This window comes from Gadus chalcogrammus, chromosome 23 (assembly GCF_026213295.1).
Source record: "Gadus chalcogrammus isolate NIFS_2021 chromosome 23, NIFS_Gcha_1.0, whole genome shotgun sequence".
NCBI lineage: Eukaryota > Metazoa > Chordata > Actinopteri > Gadiformes > Gadidae > Gadus > Gadus chalcogrammus.
Genome location: NC_079434.1, coordinates 2,640,988 through 2,657,552, shown reverse-complemented (window position 1 = coordinate 2,657,552; position 16,565 = coordinate 2,640,988). Strand labels below are relative to the sequence as shown.

Genomic DNA, 16,565 nt, shown 5'->3' with positions numbered 1-16,565 from the left:
ATGTGGTGATGTGGGGCTATTTTAATTCCAAAGGCCTAGGCGACTTCATCAGGATGCATAGTATCCTGGATCCATGAGATAACTGCCTGCCTCTATGGGAATTTAACATAGGGGTGTCTATATTTATGCACCCTTTATTTAAATGGAGAACATTTATCTATTTACGATACATTATTCATTCACAAAGAAAATTGGTGTCCTTGGATTTTGGATTTTTCCTCATTTGTTTAATTAAGGTATTAAGATCAATTTCCAAAAGATGATTTTTATGCCTCTTTTTAGTCTACTCTATATATGTTAGAGTATGTACTTTTTCAATGCTAAGCAATAGCATCATTGTGAGCTCTGTGTGTGATTAGCTTGATGCTAGTGTGTCAGGGGAGCGTACCTATGTTCCAAGGGTCCTTTGTTCCCCAGGTCCTATGTTCCCCGGGTCCTATGTTCCCCGCTTTGTATGTGACCGGGGAACATATAGGACCCTGTGAGCAAATCTTTTTTTCGCAGGATGGTAGGGGCAAATACCGCCTTTTTCACCTCTGATTCGCCTGTGATTGGTTAGAATGGCTCTCCTCCGATTGGTTATGGTTAGGGTTAGGTTTAGGGTTAACCCTCACCTCACCCTAACCCTAACCATTACCCTAAACCTGACCCTAACCATTTGCACCCGGGGAACATAGGACCTGGGAACATAGGGATGACCCCTGTGTCAGTAGCATCACTGTGAGCTCTGTGTGTGATTAGCTTGATGCTAGTGTGTCACTAGCATCACTGTGAGCTCTGTGTGTGATTAGCTTGATGCTTGTGTGTCAGTAGCATCTCCGTGAGCTCTGAGTGTGATTAGCTTGATGCTAGTGTGTCAGTAGCATCACTGTGAGCTCTGTGTGTGATTAGCTTGATGCTAGTGTGGGAGTATCATCATTGTGAGCTCTGTGTGTGATTAGCTTGATGCTATGTTGGGGTAGCATCACGGTGAGCTGTGTGTGTGAGATTAGCTTGATGCTAGTGTGGGCATAGCATCATTGTGAGCTCTGTGTGTGACAGTGAAGGAGCGGAAGGGCTTAATGTATTTTACTGGAGCAAGTTCTCGGCCCCGGATGATGTTGCCATGGCGATCCGGAGATGGAGCCCCGCCCGGACACAGCGACGGTTGCCAGGCAACAACAAACTCAAGGATAGCCGCAACGAGGAGCGCTACCTGCTGGAGCGTGATGATGAGATGCTGAAACTGCTCGGTAGGAAAGAGCACCTGATGGCCGACACATCAACACATGAACGCATCAATAACCAATGCAATGTTAACTCCTTTACACTCTCTCTCCTATCCTCAATAACCAATGCAATGTTAACTCCTTTACACTCTCTCTCCTATCCTCAATAACCAATGCAATGTTAACTCCTTTACACTCTCTCTCCTATCCTCAATAACCAATGCAATGTTAACTCCTTTCACACTCTCTCTCCTACCCTCACACACTTCATAACAGGGGGCCCCAGACTGTCTCTGTAATAAATACTTTCCCATTGCCATGTTAACAAAAGTGATCACATCCCACAACCCCCGCCCTGCTGCGACCCCCTATTGGGAGGCAGGCCCCTTCTGAAGACCACTGCTTAAGATACTGGTTTGAGCATCCCCTTGTCCTATAGACGGACAGCCGACATGTTACAACTTTGTATCTCAAGGGCACAGGATCTGCCATTACACATGGATCCAATACAAAGCCTTATTCAGTTGTATTCACACTCTGAAACTGTTGAACTATGAACCCCTCGTTGATGTTATTCTTATAAACATGGACAGGGTTGAACCCTGAGGATTTCGACTCAGATGACAAAGCAGACAAGTTTAAAAACCCCAACAGCATCCAGGGTGGGAAGTGGCAGCTGGGCTTCCAAGGTGAGCAGACACTAACTCAAAAATAGTCAAACTTTCGGTCTATTTGACCAAATTGCTTGTCCTCAGCCACGTCTTTGAAATTAGCTTGATGCTAGGGTTGGAGTACCGTGTTTGTGAGCCCTCTGTGTGATAAGCTTGATGCTATGATCAGTACAATAGATGCTCTGCAGTGCATCAGGATGAAGTATAATAATAATCTGCAGGATGTAGTATACTAATAATAACGTACTTACATTATTCTCTTTTATTGTCCATATTTAACGCTGGTTCCCAGACTTTATCCTTTATCCTTATCCTGCAAGCGTCTCGTGCTTTCTCTTTTTACATTCTTGTGGATATTTAACTTTAGTATCTTTATTTTATCAGCTTGTTTTGTTGTATGTGTGCTGTGTGTGATGTCATTATGCTATTGGGACTTTTAATTTCCCCTGGGGATCGATAAAGTATCCATCCATCCATCCATCCATCCATCCATCCATCCATCCATCCATCCATCCATCCATCCATCCATCCATCCATCCATCCATCCATCCATCCATCCATCCATCCATCCATCCATCCATCCATCCATCCATCCATCCGTCCATCCATCCATCCATCCATCCATCTATCTATCTATCTATCTATCTATCTGATGATAATAACCTAGGTTCTCCCCTGCACCCCAGCCATGTCCTTCGACCTGTACGCTAAGTACGGTAACAACCGCACGCTGAGCCTGGTGAGCCCCAAGCGGCCGTACTACCAGTGGCGCCTGCGCGTGCCCTCGGGCCACCTGGTGCGTCTGGTGGTCCTCACTCTGCACGCCGGCGCCACGCCCGGGAGCTGCACCGCGCACAAGCTGTCCGCCTACGACTTCCTGCTGCCGCTGCAGAACAAGATCATCGCCCGGTGGGTGGGGGGACTCAGTGGGGGGGGGGGGGAAATATACAGTAGATATAAAATGCCTCCAAGCCAAAACAGAACAGTCATCCAATATGCTTGTCTATAAAACATAAAGTACAGTGTATGCTCAGGGTATAATATCGGGGATAGTGTAGTGGGCAACAGGCAGAGAGGTTTGATGCTCCCATGTCCTAAGTGATTCAGTCAGAGGCTCTCTCTCTGATAAAGACTCAATGGTTGTCTGCTGAAGAACTGAAGAGCAATAGGCCGCTCAAAGAACAGGGAATAGGGTCGCTCACAGAATGCTTCTTTGTGAACCCGTAGTCCTCCATGAATGGTCCTTCATGTCAGATATTAAAGAGAAAAGTAGTTTGATTTGTTTGGTCACGGATGTCTCTAAAGGGAGACAATGTATATTCCTATGCTTTTATTCAATTAAATAACTGCTCTAAACTGATTCTTCAAAAAATGGTTGGTTCTATCAAATTGGTTCCTGAAGGAGTATAGACTGCACAATGTAACTGGAAATACATGCTTTACCTTCCATGATAATCAGAAACGACTGATCTTTGGGTGTTTCTCAAATGAGAGCATACTGTTTATATCGGCTGCATCAGAGATAGACTGGCACTGAGCATGGCATTTTGGATGTGCTGCGTGTATTTGATGATGTATGTGTGATGTGTATGGGGTGTTTCCAGGTGGTGTGGGATGCCCATGACCGGGTCGTCTCCGGTCATGAAGCTGACCTCCTCTGGCAACGTGATGCTGGTCACCTTCTCCTTCAGCAGACAGAGGGACGGGGCCGTCTTCAAGGCCTACTTCCAGGCCATCCCCAAAGCAGGTCTGAGCTGGACCTACACACACACACACACACACACACACACACACACACACACACACACACACACACACACACACACACACACACACACACACACACACACACACACACACACACACACACACAGACACACACACACACACACGTGCGCAGGCACGCACACGAGCACGCACCTATGCACACACAATCACACGCACGCATGCACGCACGCACATACACACACACATGCACACGCATAGACACACACGTATGAGGGGCCGCCTTGGACAAAATTCATACTTGGTCTTACACCCACTATTATAATCTCGCATATACACCACTATACCCATACACAAACACTATTATACTCCTTTTACATGTATGCATGCAAGTCTATAGTCATGTACAGTATGTGAGAGAGTATAGTAGTGTATGTGAGAGAGTATAGTTGTGTATGTGAGAGAGTATAGTTGTTTATGCAAGAGAATAAAGTAGTGTGTGTGAGAGAGAATAGTATTTTGTCTGAGAAAGTATAGTAGTGTGTGTGAGAGAGTTTGACTAAAACGGAAGTGAGTTTCATTCCTCAGTTCCTGATTGGCTGACAGAAGAGGCGGTAGCTTCTGGCGCTCAAAATACTGCGCTGTCATTTCACTCTGGAATTTCCAGCATTGTTGTTACGTTGCGTTTGCACCAAAAATATATTTGGTCGCTTGTTTGCGTGGTCGCCTGAGTTTGAGAGAGGCTTCGTCTTGTGACCGCCAATTCATTCTCAACCATGGCCACCGTTTTGGATTCATAATATCAGCCGTTCTATCAAATATTCTAATCTAGAAACCTCCGGGAGCTCCGCCGTGAGTCCAGGAGCTCTATATCTAAATAATATAAGATGATATAATGTATAGATATCTTTATAATATAATATTGTAGAGTCACAGGGTTTGGGGCGGGCCTTAGCGGGGGAGCTCTCGTGGGGATTCGGCTTCACAGGATTTGTTTTGGTTACCGGCGTTATCGTGGTTACCGTTCTTGTGTGTGTTCTAAGGGTTTATTAGCGGTGGTATCTAATAAGCTGTGCTGTCTAAGCAATACTTCATTCACTGCCTCTTCCGGGGTCATTACAATTGTACCACGGCAGGGAGGAGTAAGAGATTGTTGACGTTTGCGGACTCCCGAGAACCCGACGCAGTCGTTAAGATTCATGATATCATCCGGAGGCGCACACAGCTTTTGGCCGTTATATTATATATTATATTATACAGATATCTATACATTATATCTTATTTTATTTAGATATAGAGCTCCAGTACCCCCCGCCGGAGCTCCCGGAGTGTTCTAGATTAGAATATTTTATAGAGCGGATGATATTATGAAATGACAGCGCAGTATTTTGAACACCAGAAGCTACCGCCTCTCCTGTCAGTGTCAGCCAATCAGGAACTGAGGAATCAAACTCACTTCTGTTTCAGTCAAACTCACTTCAGTTTCAGTCAAACTCTCTCACACACACTACTATACTCTCTCACACACACTACTATATTCTCTTGCATAAACATTATACTCTCTCTCACACATACTACTATACTCTCCCACACACACTTCGATACTCTCTCACACACACTACTATATTCTCTTGCGTAAACATCTATACCCTCTCACATACACTACTATACTCTCTCATACATACATAAAAAAAAGGAGTATAATAGTGTGTGTGTATGAGTATACTGGTGTATATGCAAGATTATAATAGTTTGTGTAAGACCAAGTATGAATTCTGTCCCAGGCGGCCCCTCATACACACGCACACACACACGCACACACACACACGCGCGCGCACACACACGCGCGCGCGCGCGCGCGCACACACACACACACACACACACACACACACACACGCACACGCACAAACAGGTATGCATAAACTCCCACTCTCATTAACGCATACAAATAAAGATACATAAACACATGAATTACACACACACACAAACACATCCAAATATACACACACACCCCCACACACACAAACACATCAAAATAGCCATACACACATACATATAGACACATCATCGGTGAAGGGATAGGGTATAAAAAGAAACTCAAACACACAAATCCCACCCACGTACACACTTAATACAGACATTACAGTTGACTGATTTATTGGTATTCAGAGGATTGTGTGGTGATCGTGTGTGTCTGCGGTGGTAGCGATCAACATATGATGTTTGGCTCCCCCTGCAGGCTGTGGAGGGTCAATATCCTCCTGGAACGGTTCCCTCACCTCCCCCTACTACCCAGCCCACTACCCCCCCAACGTGGACTGCTCCTGGACCATACGGGTAAGACAGAGACAGTGGGTGTCTGATTGTGTGTGTGTGTGTGTGTGTGTGTGTGTGTGTGTGTGTGTGTGTGTGTGTGTGTGTGTGTGTGTGTGTGTGTGTGTGTGTGTGTGTGTGTGTGTGTGTGTGTGTGTGTGTGTGTGTGTGTGTGTGTGTGTGTGTGTGTGTATGGGGGGGTGTGGGTTTGTGGTTTTGGCTGTGGCTGTGTGTTGATGTGTGCATGTGTTTATGTGCACGACATTGTATTTATTTGTGTGCGTTTGTGTTGTTTTGTGTGTGAGTGCATGTGAGTGAACAAAAGATACATTCAGAGAACATTTAATTCAAGCCGATTGAGCGACGTTGTGTTGTGTTAGTGTTTAGTTTAACCTCATCACACTATCTGTGTGTGTGTGCGCGAGTGTGTGTGAGTGTGTGCGTTTGTTTAGCCCTCTTTCTGCTCTCCCCGCCGGTGTCACTTCCAGGCTCCGTTGCCAGGATACCTGATCTCCGTGACGATAGTAACCTTGGACATTCAGGACTCCTCGTCCTCGGATGGCTGTGAAAAGGATTGGCTGGACATCAGAGGTCTTAAGTACGTAGAAAAAAGAGAAGGAACAGCGGTGTAATCCGACTATCGCTGGTTCAAATCCCTCCCCAAAAAAACCATCCTGGCACACAAAGTCAACGGGCAACAATGATTACTTTAGTCTCGGATCTCATGAGCAAGGCACACAAGGCCCTCACAAAAAGAGAATCTGGTTAGCCTGATATCATTGACAAGAATCATAAATCCTTACCTACATTAACCCAAATGTTTCCAACAACATGAAATGCGTAGTTTTATTCACAGTAACAGTATCTCACTCGGTCTCCTGTCTCTGATCTCCCCTTACCTTTACCCCCAGGGAAACACTAATCCAGTTTCGACTTTTATATATATTGATAATATAATAATATCTATCTCGCTTACTACTGGAATACAATGTTATATTAGTTATTATTTATATTATTAAGGCTATATACCACGGGCCACCCCGTTTATTCATGATAGACTTACCAACAATGATATAACAAAGATATAAATTACTTTCACTTAAAAGGATTCATCAGCTGAAATGACAGTATTCTTTCACATTACTTAGAGCTTGTTTTATCTCATGTTGTCGGCAGAGGTGTCCTGGTATAAAAACAATGCACACCCTTGGAACCAGAGTGTGAAATACAGGGGGTCTCGGGGGCCAGAAAAGCCTTGATTTTTCACAGAAGACCCCCTGTAAGCCTCACAGTGACATTTTGGGGGGTCTCTGTAAAAGTGCATTGGAAAAGGCCCCTCCACTGCTCCAAGACAAGGCCACAGAAACTGAGTGTGTCAGAACTCCACCCCTGGAGCACCAGGTAGGGCCCCCCCCCCGCTGGTACCATCTATCGCCTAGTTTCCAAATAGCCGTGCGGTCCGGTGCGGTGCGGCTAGCTGGAGTAGTTTAGGTGCAGTTAGGTTCAGCTCTGTAACTTGCGTTTTCACCGCCGACAGTACCCTTATGGTAGGGCGGCGTTTAAGCCGGATGGCGATAGCCGCGGCAGCTACGTAAGCATCATGACCTCATAGCAGCCCAACACAGTTTAGCCTGCTAATAAATCCAAGGAAAAAGAAGAACGCAACACAATGAACAAAGAGCAACAATGTAGGACGTCCAAGAAGGACGTCATACTTTCGCGCGACATTTTCTTCAATAAACCTAGTTTTCGCCGTTGTCCAAAAATGCCTAGCGGGTACTGTGTTTGGTTGTTATTATCCCCCTGTCGCACGGAAGTGACGATTCTGTCGACCGATCAACGGACGGCGTGTATAGCTCGAACTTGTTGGCACCCTTTCAGACGTCTAGGTACCCCAACGGAGGAGTACTGCGAGAGGAGTACGGCTCATCACGGCTCAGTCCGGACCCCGCCCACTTTAGGCGGTGGAAACGCGAACCGTGCCGCACCTTGGCACACCGAACCGACCCGCATCCGCCGGTGGAAACGGGCCATCAAATAACACGGTGTTTCCCCCCTCTCCCAGGCTGTGTAACCCCGTGTCAGAGAGCAGCAGGAAGCGCATCTACTCGTCTCCAGTCACCCTCCACTTCCACTCGGATGAATCCGTCACTCACAAGGGCTTCTACCTGCTCTACCGCTCCTTCTCCACGGAGAACGGTGAGGCTGTCACTCACAAGGGGGTTCTACCTGCTCTACCGCTCAGGCTGTCACACACAGAGGGTTCTACCTGCTCTACCGCTCAGGCTGTCACTCACAGAGGGTTCTACCTGCTCTACCGCTCAGGCTGTCACTCACAGAGGGTTCTACCTGCTCTACCGCTCAGGCTGTCACTCACAGAGGGTTCTACCTGCTCTACCGCTCAGGCTGTCACTCACAGAGGGTTCTACCTGCTCTACCGCTCAGGCTGTCACTCACAGGGGGTTCTACCTGCTCTACCACTCCTTCTCCCCGGAGGACGTTGAGGCCTGACACCAACTTCTCTCCAACACTCATTGTTTCATGATCAGACCACCAGTGCGAAACCAATCCACTGCTTGTGGCTCGGTAGGCCTCTGTAGGATGGAGGGTCTGGTGCATGACCTGGTGGTGGCTCCGTTGACTCAATGGGGCCAAATGTCCCTCAATGATGCATCAAGACCTTTTTGCGTCTTAACAACTGCTTATTGGAACAGCAGTTTGTCGTTGGTTAAATGAGTCCTCTAGTGGTTGCCACACGCGAGAGACATTACACAGCATTACATGTGTAGCGGTTCAGAGCAGTGATGCGGTTTAGTGTTTTGTGATGTTCCCTGCCCTGACTTTTAAAGCCCTGATGAAACATAAAGTGCCTTAAAGACACTGGGGCCTCCCGTGTCCCAGTAAATCAACCCTATCCATCCCCTTATGGCCCTAATGTCCCTGAAGCAAATCATTTATGTGCCTAAAAAGATGCCAAGCCGCCGTGCAGGAATACTGAGCTCTCCTCTGTGGCTCCTTGGTGAGACTAGGTCTGTCTTCTGGTCCTCAGCGTGTCCTCGCCAGTTCCGCTGTGGGGATGGCCGCTGCGTCCCACTGAGGAAGGTGTGTGACGGCGTCAGGGACTGCTCCGACGGACGGGACGAGACCAAGTGCCGTGAGTGGCTCCTGGTCCTGGTCCAGATTTTGTTTTTTGACGTCATAAAATACGTTACAAAGAGTATATAACCGGCAATAACCGGAGGACAAACAAATGTGTGGGGTTGTGTGTGCGTTTGTAAAGTGTTTTTATATGTAACTTTGAGTGTGTGTGTTGCAGCGTCATGTAAGCCCGGGGACGTGTCCTGTGGGAACGGAGAATGTAAACCTCCAGGGAGCCGGTGCCTCGGCCAGGCCCCCTGTGGAGAGAGCAGTGAGGAGGGCAGCTGTGGTACGTACATCACCGTACCGTATCGTACCGTACCATACAGTACCACACAGTACCGTACCCTACCGAACCGTACCTCACTGTACATCTCCGTACCTTACCTTATCGTACTCCACCGTACATCTCCGTACCGTACCCTGCCTTACAGTACCACACCGTACCGAACCGTACCTCAGCGTACATCTCCGTACCGTACCTTACCGTACTCCACCGTACATCTCCGTACCATACCCTGCCTTACAGTACCACACCGTACCGTACCCTACCCTACCGCACCTTACACACCCTACCCTCCCGTACCGTATTTCAATATTAAAAGCGTTTTTTTCAGAATATCTGTATACCATGTGAAACATGGTCCAATGTGTCTACAGGACTAATATGAAATGAATGGCCTCTCAATGAGCTGTTGAGAGCAGAGAAGGGGAAATATTGAAGGTCAAACTGAATAAGTGGTAGCCTATAATATTAAACTAGATAGGCAATAAAAGTGTGAGTGATGTTGCGTCATCGACTGAAGACAATCATTCGAACCATGCTGGGCCAGTACAGTGTGTGTGTCTGTGTGTCTGTGTGTGGGTGTGCGTGTGTGTCTGTGTGTGTCTGTGTTTCTTTAGGAGGGAAGTGTTTCCACATGTGTCCCAACAAGGTGTGTGTGCCCAAGTCCTCGGTGTGTGACGGAGTGCTGGACTGCAGGGACCGCAGTGACGAGCTCAACTGCAGCAAAGCCAGTGAGTGGGAGCTGTCATGTCTATGTGGTTATGGTGTTGATATCATAGTTCATATCTCACTGGAACCTCCTCTTATTAGTTTGTATGTGGCTTGTGGTTAGGATATACGACTACTAGACACCTCACACCACTTAAAGGTGTATGATGAGTATGGGTACAAGGAAAATAGGTTAAAGGGGCGATATCATGCTTTTTCGAATTTTCCCCTTCCTTAAGACTGTTATATGACGTATGCATACATTGTGTACGTCTGCAAAGATCGAAAAATCGGAGTCCGAGCCAGGGGCAGTATTTGCGCCCACTGAGAACGCCCATCAATAAGTGTGTGAAACAGCTGTTGTGCGCTCAGACTTCCGTAAAAGTGTGACGTCAGCCAGTGGTGCTGAGGTGCAAGCACCTTTTAAACTCATACCAATTAATGAGGTTTTTTTAAGAAGCTTTTATTTATTTGCCGAATACATTTTTAGGATATTAACGTATCCGATTAAGGATATGGGTAATTTGGTCCATCTATGTATCAATTGTGTGACTGTATCGACGAGGGGGCATTAATTAGCTGAAATAATATAATAATATGTGTCTATAGTAGGGGTATTTTTGACACCTCAATAAGTAAATCCCTGTTTTGACACATTAAATGGTGTAGGGATCGGGGGACTACTTCTCGCATTTTCTGTCAAAAACATTATTGCTGATTTTCTATTGTTTATTTTATAGCCTGAAAAGGTACCAAATGTTATCATCAAATTCAGCAGTCTAGGTAGTGTTTTCTCTCATTTTCTCCAATTAAATTACGTTGTCCACGTACAGCGAGATACGATATTCTATGTCTCAGACTTTAATTCCTGTAATGACATTCTTGTGAATTGCCATGGCAAGTGGCTCAATAGCCAGGACAAAAAGTAAGGGAGAGAGGTGGCAGCCCTGTCTCGTTCCTCGGTGAGGCCTAAATGGTGTTGACACAAGTCCATTAGTTAGTATTTCAGCTTGTGGGTTGGTGAACTAAAGCTGAACCCATCTGAGAAAATGTACAACCACACCAAATCTCTGCATCACATAGGTATTGCCACTCTACCCAGTCGAAGGCCTGCTCTGAGTCCGACGACAGGATAGAGTGGTCAGGGAGGCCAGACCTCTCGAAAATATAATATTAAGCAAAGTCCTTGTATTGTGGAAGCCCTGTCTACCCTGTACCAATCCACTCTGGTCCAAATGGACCATTTGAGGCAACCTCCTCACCAGTACTTTACTTCAAATCTTAAGGTCAATATTTAGAAGTGAGATCAGTCTTTAAGAGCCACACTGGGTTGGCATCTTTCCAGGCTTCAGAAACTGTGAAATTTATAATTTGGCCTCTCAGAAAAGCTTTAAATGCTTCCCATCTCACAGATGAAGTTGTCTGATTAGTGTTGGTTTCAAAGTACAAATCTATTTGTCTTCCAATATACTCTATAAAGATTTGGTCCCTCAGCCAGATTGGTTGTTAGCGCCACCTAGAGGGGGGCGGTACCACATTGGAAAATGTTGCAAGAAGCGAGGTTGGAGCGGGATCTGAAATAAGGCGTATTTCTAACATAGAGGCATGTAACCCTATTCTAGTAGTACCCCCAAATGCAATTATTAAAAAGGAGGCAATGCCCAATGATGTGTTTGTGTTGTCCTTGTGTCTTCGTCATTCAATATCAAACTATTTACATAGATATGTATATATATCAAACTATTCACATAGATTTTACACAGCCAACTATTCACATAGATATGTACGTATCAAACTTCCTAAACACCTTAGTTAACTGCATTTTTTTAAATCCTTCCTTCATTAGACAACAAAGGTTGTCTGCCATCGTCCTACAAATGTGCCAGCGGGAAGTGTGTGAACAAGCTGAACCCCGAGTGTGACGGAGCCAAGGACTGCTCTGACGGCTCTGACGAGCAGCGCTGTGGTCAGTAATCTGCTCCCCGCACACTGTCACTACCGTCACTCTGTCATCGCCATATCAGTCAGTACCGTCACACTGTCACTACCGTCACTCTGTCATCGCCATATCAGTCAGTACCGTCACACTGTCACTACCGTCACTCTGTCATCGCCACATCAGTCAGTACCGTCACTCTGGCTCTACCTCACTCTGTCATCACCATATCAGTCAGTACCGTCACTCTGTCATCGCCATATCAGTCAGTACCGTCACTCTGGCTCTACCTCACTCTGTCATCACCACATCAGTCAGTACCGTCACTCTGGCTCTACCTCACTCTGTCATCGCCATATCAGTCAGTACCGTCACTCTGGCTCTACCTCACTCTGTCATCACCATATCAGTCAGTACCGTCACTCTGGCTCTACCTCACTCTGTCATCACCATATCAGTCAGTACCGTCACTCTGGCTCTACCTCACTCTGTCATCACCATATCAGTCAGTACCGTCACTCTGGCTCTACCTCACTCTGTCATCACCATATCAGTAAGTACCGTCACTCTGGCTCTACCTCACTCTGTCATCACCATATCAGTCAGTACCGTCACTCTGGCTCTACCTCACTCTGTCATCACCATATCAGTCAGTACCGTCACTCTGGCTCTACCTCACTCTGTCATCACCATATCAGTCGGTACCCTCACTCTGGCTCTACCTCACTCTGTCTCTCGAGCACTCTGTAACACTACGTGAGTGTGCGATTCGGTGTCTGAGAGATAACATGGACCCTCCCCTGCCGGAGGCATGGTTTGGTCTAGGAGTGTTACTACAACTGAAAAGGGCGGAGGCTGGGATAGGCGGTATGCCGGCTGTGAACACCGCGTGTGACTGCTTGCAGTCGTAGTTCTGTCTTTCTTTTTATTGATCGGTTTGCAAAAGTCCCTCTTATTGTGATCTTTTAATCGAACTCTGCTCTCGTTGATAAAAGCTGGGCCTCCCCCCTCTCCTGCTCCCTTCCCTCCCCCCTCTCCTGCTCCCTTCCCTCCCCCCTCTCCTGCTCCCTTCCCACCCCCCTCTCCTGCTCCCTTCCCTCCCCCCTCTCCTGCTCCCTTCCCTCCCCCCTCTCCTGCTCCCTTCCCTCCCCCCTCTCCTGCTCCCTTCCCTCCCCCCTCTCCTGCTCCCTTCCCTCCCCCTCTCCTGCTCCCTCCCCTCCGGCTCTCTCCCCCTCCCTCCCCCTTCCCAGGCTGTGGCACCAGACCCAGGAAGCGCTCTAAGATCGTGGGGGGTTCTGATGCAGGGGTGGGCTCGTGGCCCTGGCAGGTCAGCCTCCAGATGGACCGCTACGGTCACGTGTGTGGGGCCTCGCTGGTGTCCAGCCGCTGGCTCATCTCCGCCGCACACTGCTTCCAGGACTCGGACGCCATCAAGTAAGGCCGTGTTCACACTACCTCCGTCCGTGGACGCATCTCATTGACGGACGGACCCACAATGCATTTCGCGAGCGCTCCATGCAGGGGGCGCTCGCGAAATGCATTGTGGGTCCGTCCGTCCATTCGGCTCCGTGGCTACGGAGCAGCGGATCAGCGGATCTGTCGGCCAATCAGATCTCGGTTATGCAAATACACTCCACACGTCTACTGGATCCATTTTGCAAAAACAAGCAGGAAAAAGCAGGAAAGATCCGGCCGTTATATATTTTTTTATAGATTGTTTTAAGTCACCTGATTGTGTAATCTTTTGTATTCATATCCACACATCGGCTTTGTAGCGGGAAGCGATTTGATTGGCTGCAGTATGTGTCTACAAAGACTAGTCCCCTATAAGTCAGACAAGACCCCGGTCATCTGTCGACGGACGAAAGTAGTGTGAACAAGGCGTCAGGAATCTGCTGTCATCACATGACTGAGGCTGAGTACCGACAAAGCATACAATCACAATTGGAGAAGCAACAAACTATTTGGCAACTTTCTTTGAACCCTCCTACCCGGCTACCTGCCATAAGGCTAGCAGACCGGTTGCTAGAGCCAGTGAGCTAGTAACCTGTTTCTGGGGAATTGCTTTGGAGGGAGGCCTTTAAGGGAGGTCTGGGATTTCTATGGTTAGATACGCTAGCTTTAAGTCTAGGTACAAAGTTGGCATCATCAACATCTCCAGCTCTGACGTCAGTTATACTCAACAATAACAAAAACAAGCTGAGGTCCATCATGTGGCCAGGTCATCACAGCGCCACCATCCAACAGTTCAGAATAGGGCTTCAGAATGTAGACCCCACAGTGGGCCTGTACCACTATACGTTCATCAACCAGTTCCCTGAGCTGCCCCTCTATGGGGGAGAGACCAAGGCCCTCTCTCTCCCCAGTTCAGTTCAGTTCAGTACTTTTATTTATCCCAAAAGGGATATTTGGTTTACAGCAGACACAATACAACGTATAAAGACATTAGACAAAACGACTTGACCAAATACAAACCAATAAAATAAAATACTGCTGTTCATTAAAAAAAGTCTATTCCATTTGAATTAAATTCTTAGAAAAATAAATCGCTTTAGTGCTGTTTGAAAGTACCGTCAAATTGTCACACTTCTTAAGTGCATTTATTGCACTAGGAATATAGGGACCTGTATACCTACTGCACCTTACCTGCACTGCCTCACTACCTGTCCTGCCCAGGTACTCGGACCCCCGGTCCTGGCGAGCCTTCATGGGCCTGCGGGCCATGAGCATGGGCAACGCGGGCGCCGCCACGCGGCCGATCCGCCGCATCGTGCTGCACCCCCAGTACGACCAGTTCACCTCGGACTACGACCTGGCGCTGCTGGAGCTCAGCGCGCCCGTGTTCTTCAGCGACCTGGTGCAGCCCGTCTGCGTGCCCGCGCCCTCCCACACCTTCAGCACCGCCACCAGCTGCTACGTCACCGGCTGGGGCGTGCTGATGGAGGACGGTGAGAGGCTGTTTCTCCTCTACAGTGCTAGAAGCGGCGTTTACCTTGTCTTTTTTACATGCGTACGCCCAACAGGGGTAACAGCGGCCCTCATCCTGAGCAGAGGACCGATGGGCATGATGATGGGGGTCCATGCTGTATGTCCCTGAGGGGGGGGGGGGGGGGTCATGGTGATGGGGGTCCATGCTGTCTGTCCCTGACGTGTCCCTGTGGGGAGGGTCTCCAGGGGAGCTGGCGGCGCGGCTGCAGGAGGCGCCGGTGAAGATCATCAACAGGAACACGTGTAACAAGCTGTACGACGACGCCGTCACTCCCAGAATGCTCTGCGCTGGAAACCTCCAGGGAGGGGTGGACGCCTGCCAGGTGTGTGTGTGTGTGTCTGTGTGTGTGTGTGTGTGTGTGTGTGTGTGTGTGTGTGTGTGTGTGTGTGTGTGTGTGTGTGTGTGTGTGTGTGTGTGTGTGTGTGTGTGTGTGTGTGTGTGTGTGTGTGTGTGTGTGTGTGAGTGTCAGAGCGAGAGAGAGAGATTGAGAGAGAAACATAAAATGATATTAACATTTAGTTATTTAGGAGGGGCTTTTATACAGTGTGACTTACCAAGTGTATGTGTGTGTGTATGTGGTTGTGTGGGTGTGTGCATGTGTGTGTGTGTGTGTGTGTGTGCGTGTGTGTGTGTGTGTGTGTGTGTGTGTGTGTGTGTGTGTGTGTGTGTGTGTGTGTGTGTGTGTGTGTGTGTGTGTGAATGCGTGTGTGTGTGAGTGTGCATATGTGTATGGGTTTGTGTGTGAGTGTGTTTATGGGTATACGTATTTATGTGTGTGTGTGTGTGTGCGTGTATGTGAGTGTGTGTATATGTATGTGTTTGCGTGTGCGTGTGTGTGTGTGCACGCGTGAGTGTATGTGTGTGTGTGTGTGTGTTTCAGGGGGACTCCGGCGGGCCCCTGGTGTGTGTAGAGCGCGGGCGGCGCTGGTTCCTGGCCGGCGTTGTAAGCTGGGGGGAGGGCTGCGCCCGGCTGAACCGCCCGGGGGTCTACACCCAGGTGGTCAAGTTTGCCGACTGGATCCAGCAGCAGACCAGAGGTCAAGTGTGACACGGACCGGGCGGAGCCACCACCGTGTGAGGAACACAGAGAGAGAGACAGGCAGGCGGACACACAGACCGAGATGCACAGAACCGATCGTACGGATAAAAGGACAGAAACAGCAGGAGCAGGCAAAAAGACGGACAGACGGACACAGACAGCCAGAACAGACAGGCCATCAGACAAGACGGACAGACTGGATAGAAAGTCAGACAAATTTAACAGCACAGAAAGACAGACAATCAAGATAGCCTATCCAGGCAAACTGAAACGGACAGACAGACAATCAGACAGATAGTCAGGCAAAACAGACAAACAAACGGACATCTTAAAGGAAACCTCTTTTAGAATAAGTCTGATATTGAGGGAGAGGGCTGCAGCCATTAAACAGGTGGGAACGGGCTGTGGTTTGAATCCTACACGGCTGGGCCTAAGGGCCTGGTGACCACTGACAGGCTATTTTCTCACGGAAAGGATCCATGATGAGAAAAAACCTTCTCTTTACGTTTCGCTTGATCCAGTCAGTTGCTATTGGACCCAACCAAGTCTCGC

At 48.1% G+C, this 16,565-nt stretch overlaps 1 protein-coding gene across 1 annotated transcript; it reads left to right on the top strand.

Moving 5' to 3' along the window:
* The first annotated feature begins 1,105 nt into the window (after nucleotides 1-1,105).
* Nucleotides 1,106-16,022, top strand: LOC130377491 (suppressor of tumorigenicity 14 protein). The gene is made up of 15 exons (XM_056584632.1): nucleotides 1,106-1,232; nucleotides 1,829-1,897; nucleotides 2,566-2,788; nucleotides 3,484-3,626; nucleotides 5,844-5,941; nucleotides 6,406-6,515; nucleotides 7,983-8,116; nucleotides 8,967-9,071; nucleotides 9,234-9,344; nucleotides 9,959-10,072; nucleotides 11,896-12,015; nucleotides 13,236-13,419; nucleotides 14,662-14,933; nucleotides 15,160-15,296; nucleotides 15,855-16,022. Exons 1-15 carry the CDS (start codon nucleotides 1,106-1,108, stop codon nucleotides 16,020-16,022), a joined length of 2,115 nt encoding a protein of 704 aa, XP_056440607.1.
* Nucleotides 16,023-16,565: the final 543 nt, after the last annotated feature.

Excerpts from the sequence above, each read along its gene's own strand:
- LOC130377491 (XM_056584632.1), top strand. The coding sequence starts at position 1,106 with ATGGCGATCCGGAGATGGAGCCCCGCCCGGACACAGCGACGGTTGCCA. Across the intron at positions 1,898-2,565 it reads GTGGCAGCTGGGCTTCCAAG|CCATGTCCTTCGACCTGTAC; the intron begins GTGAGCAGACAC and ends CCTGCACCCCAG. Across the intron at positions 15,297-15,854 it reads GAGGGGTGGACGCCTGCCAG|GGGGACTCCGGCGGGCCCCT; the intron begins GTGTGTGTGTGT and ends TGTGTGTTTCAG.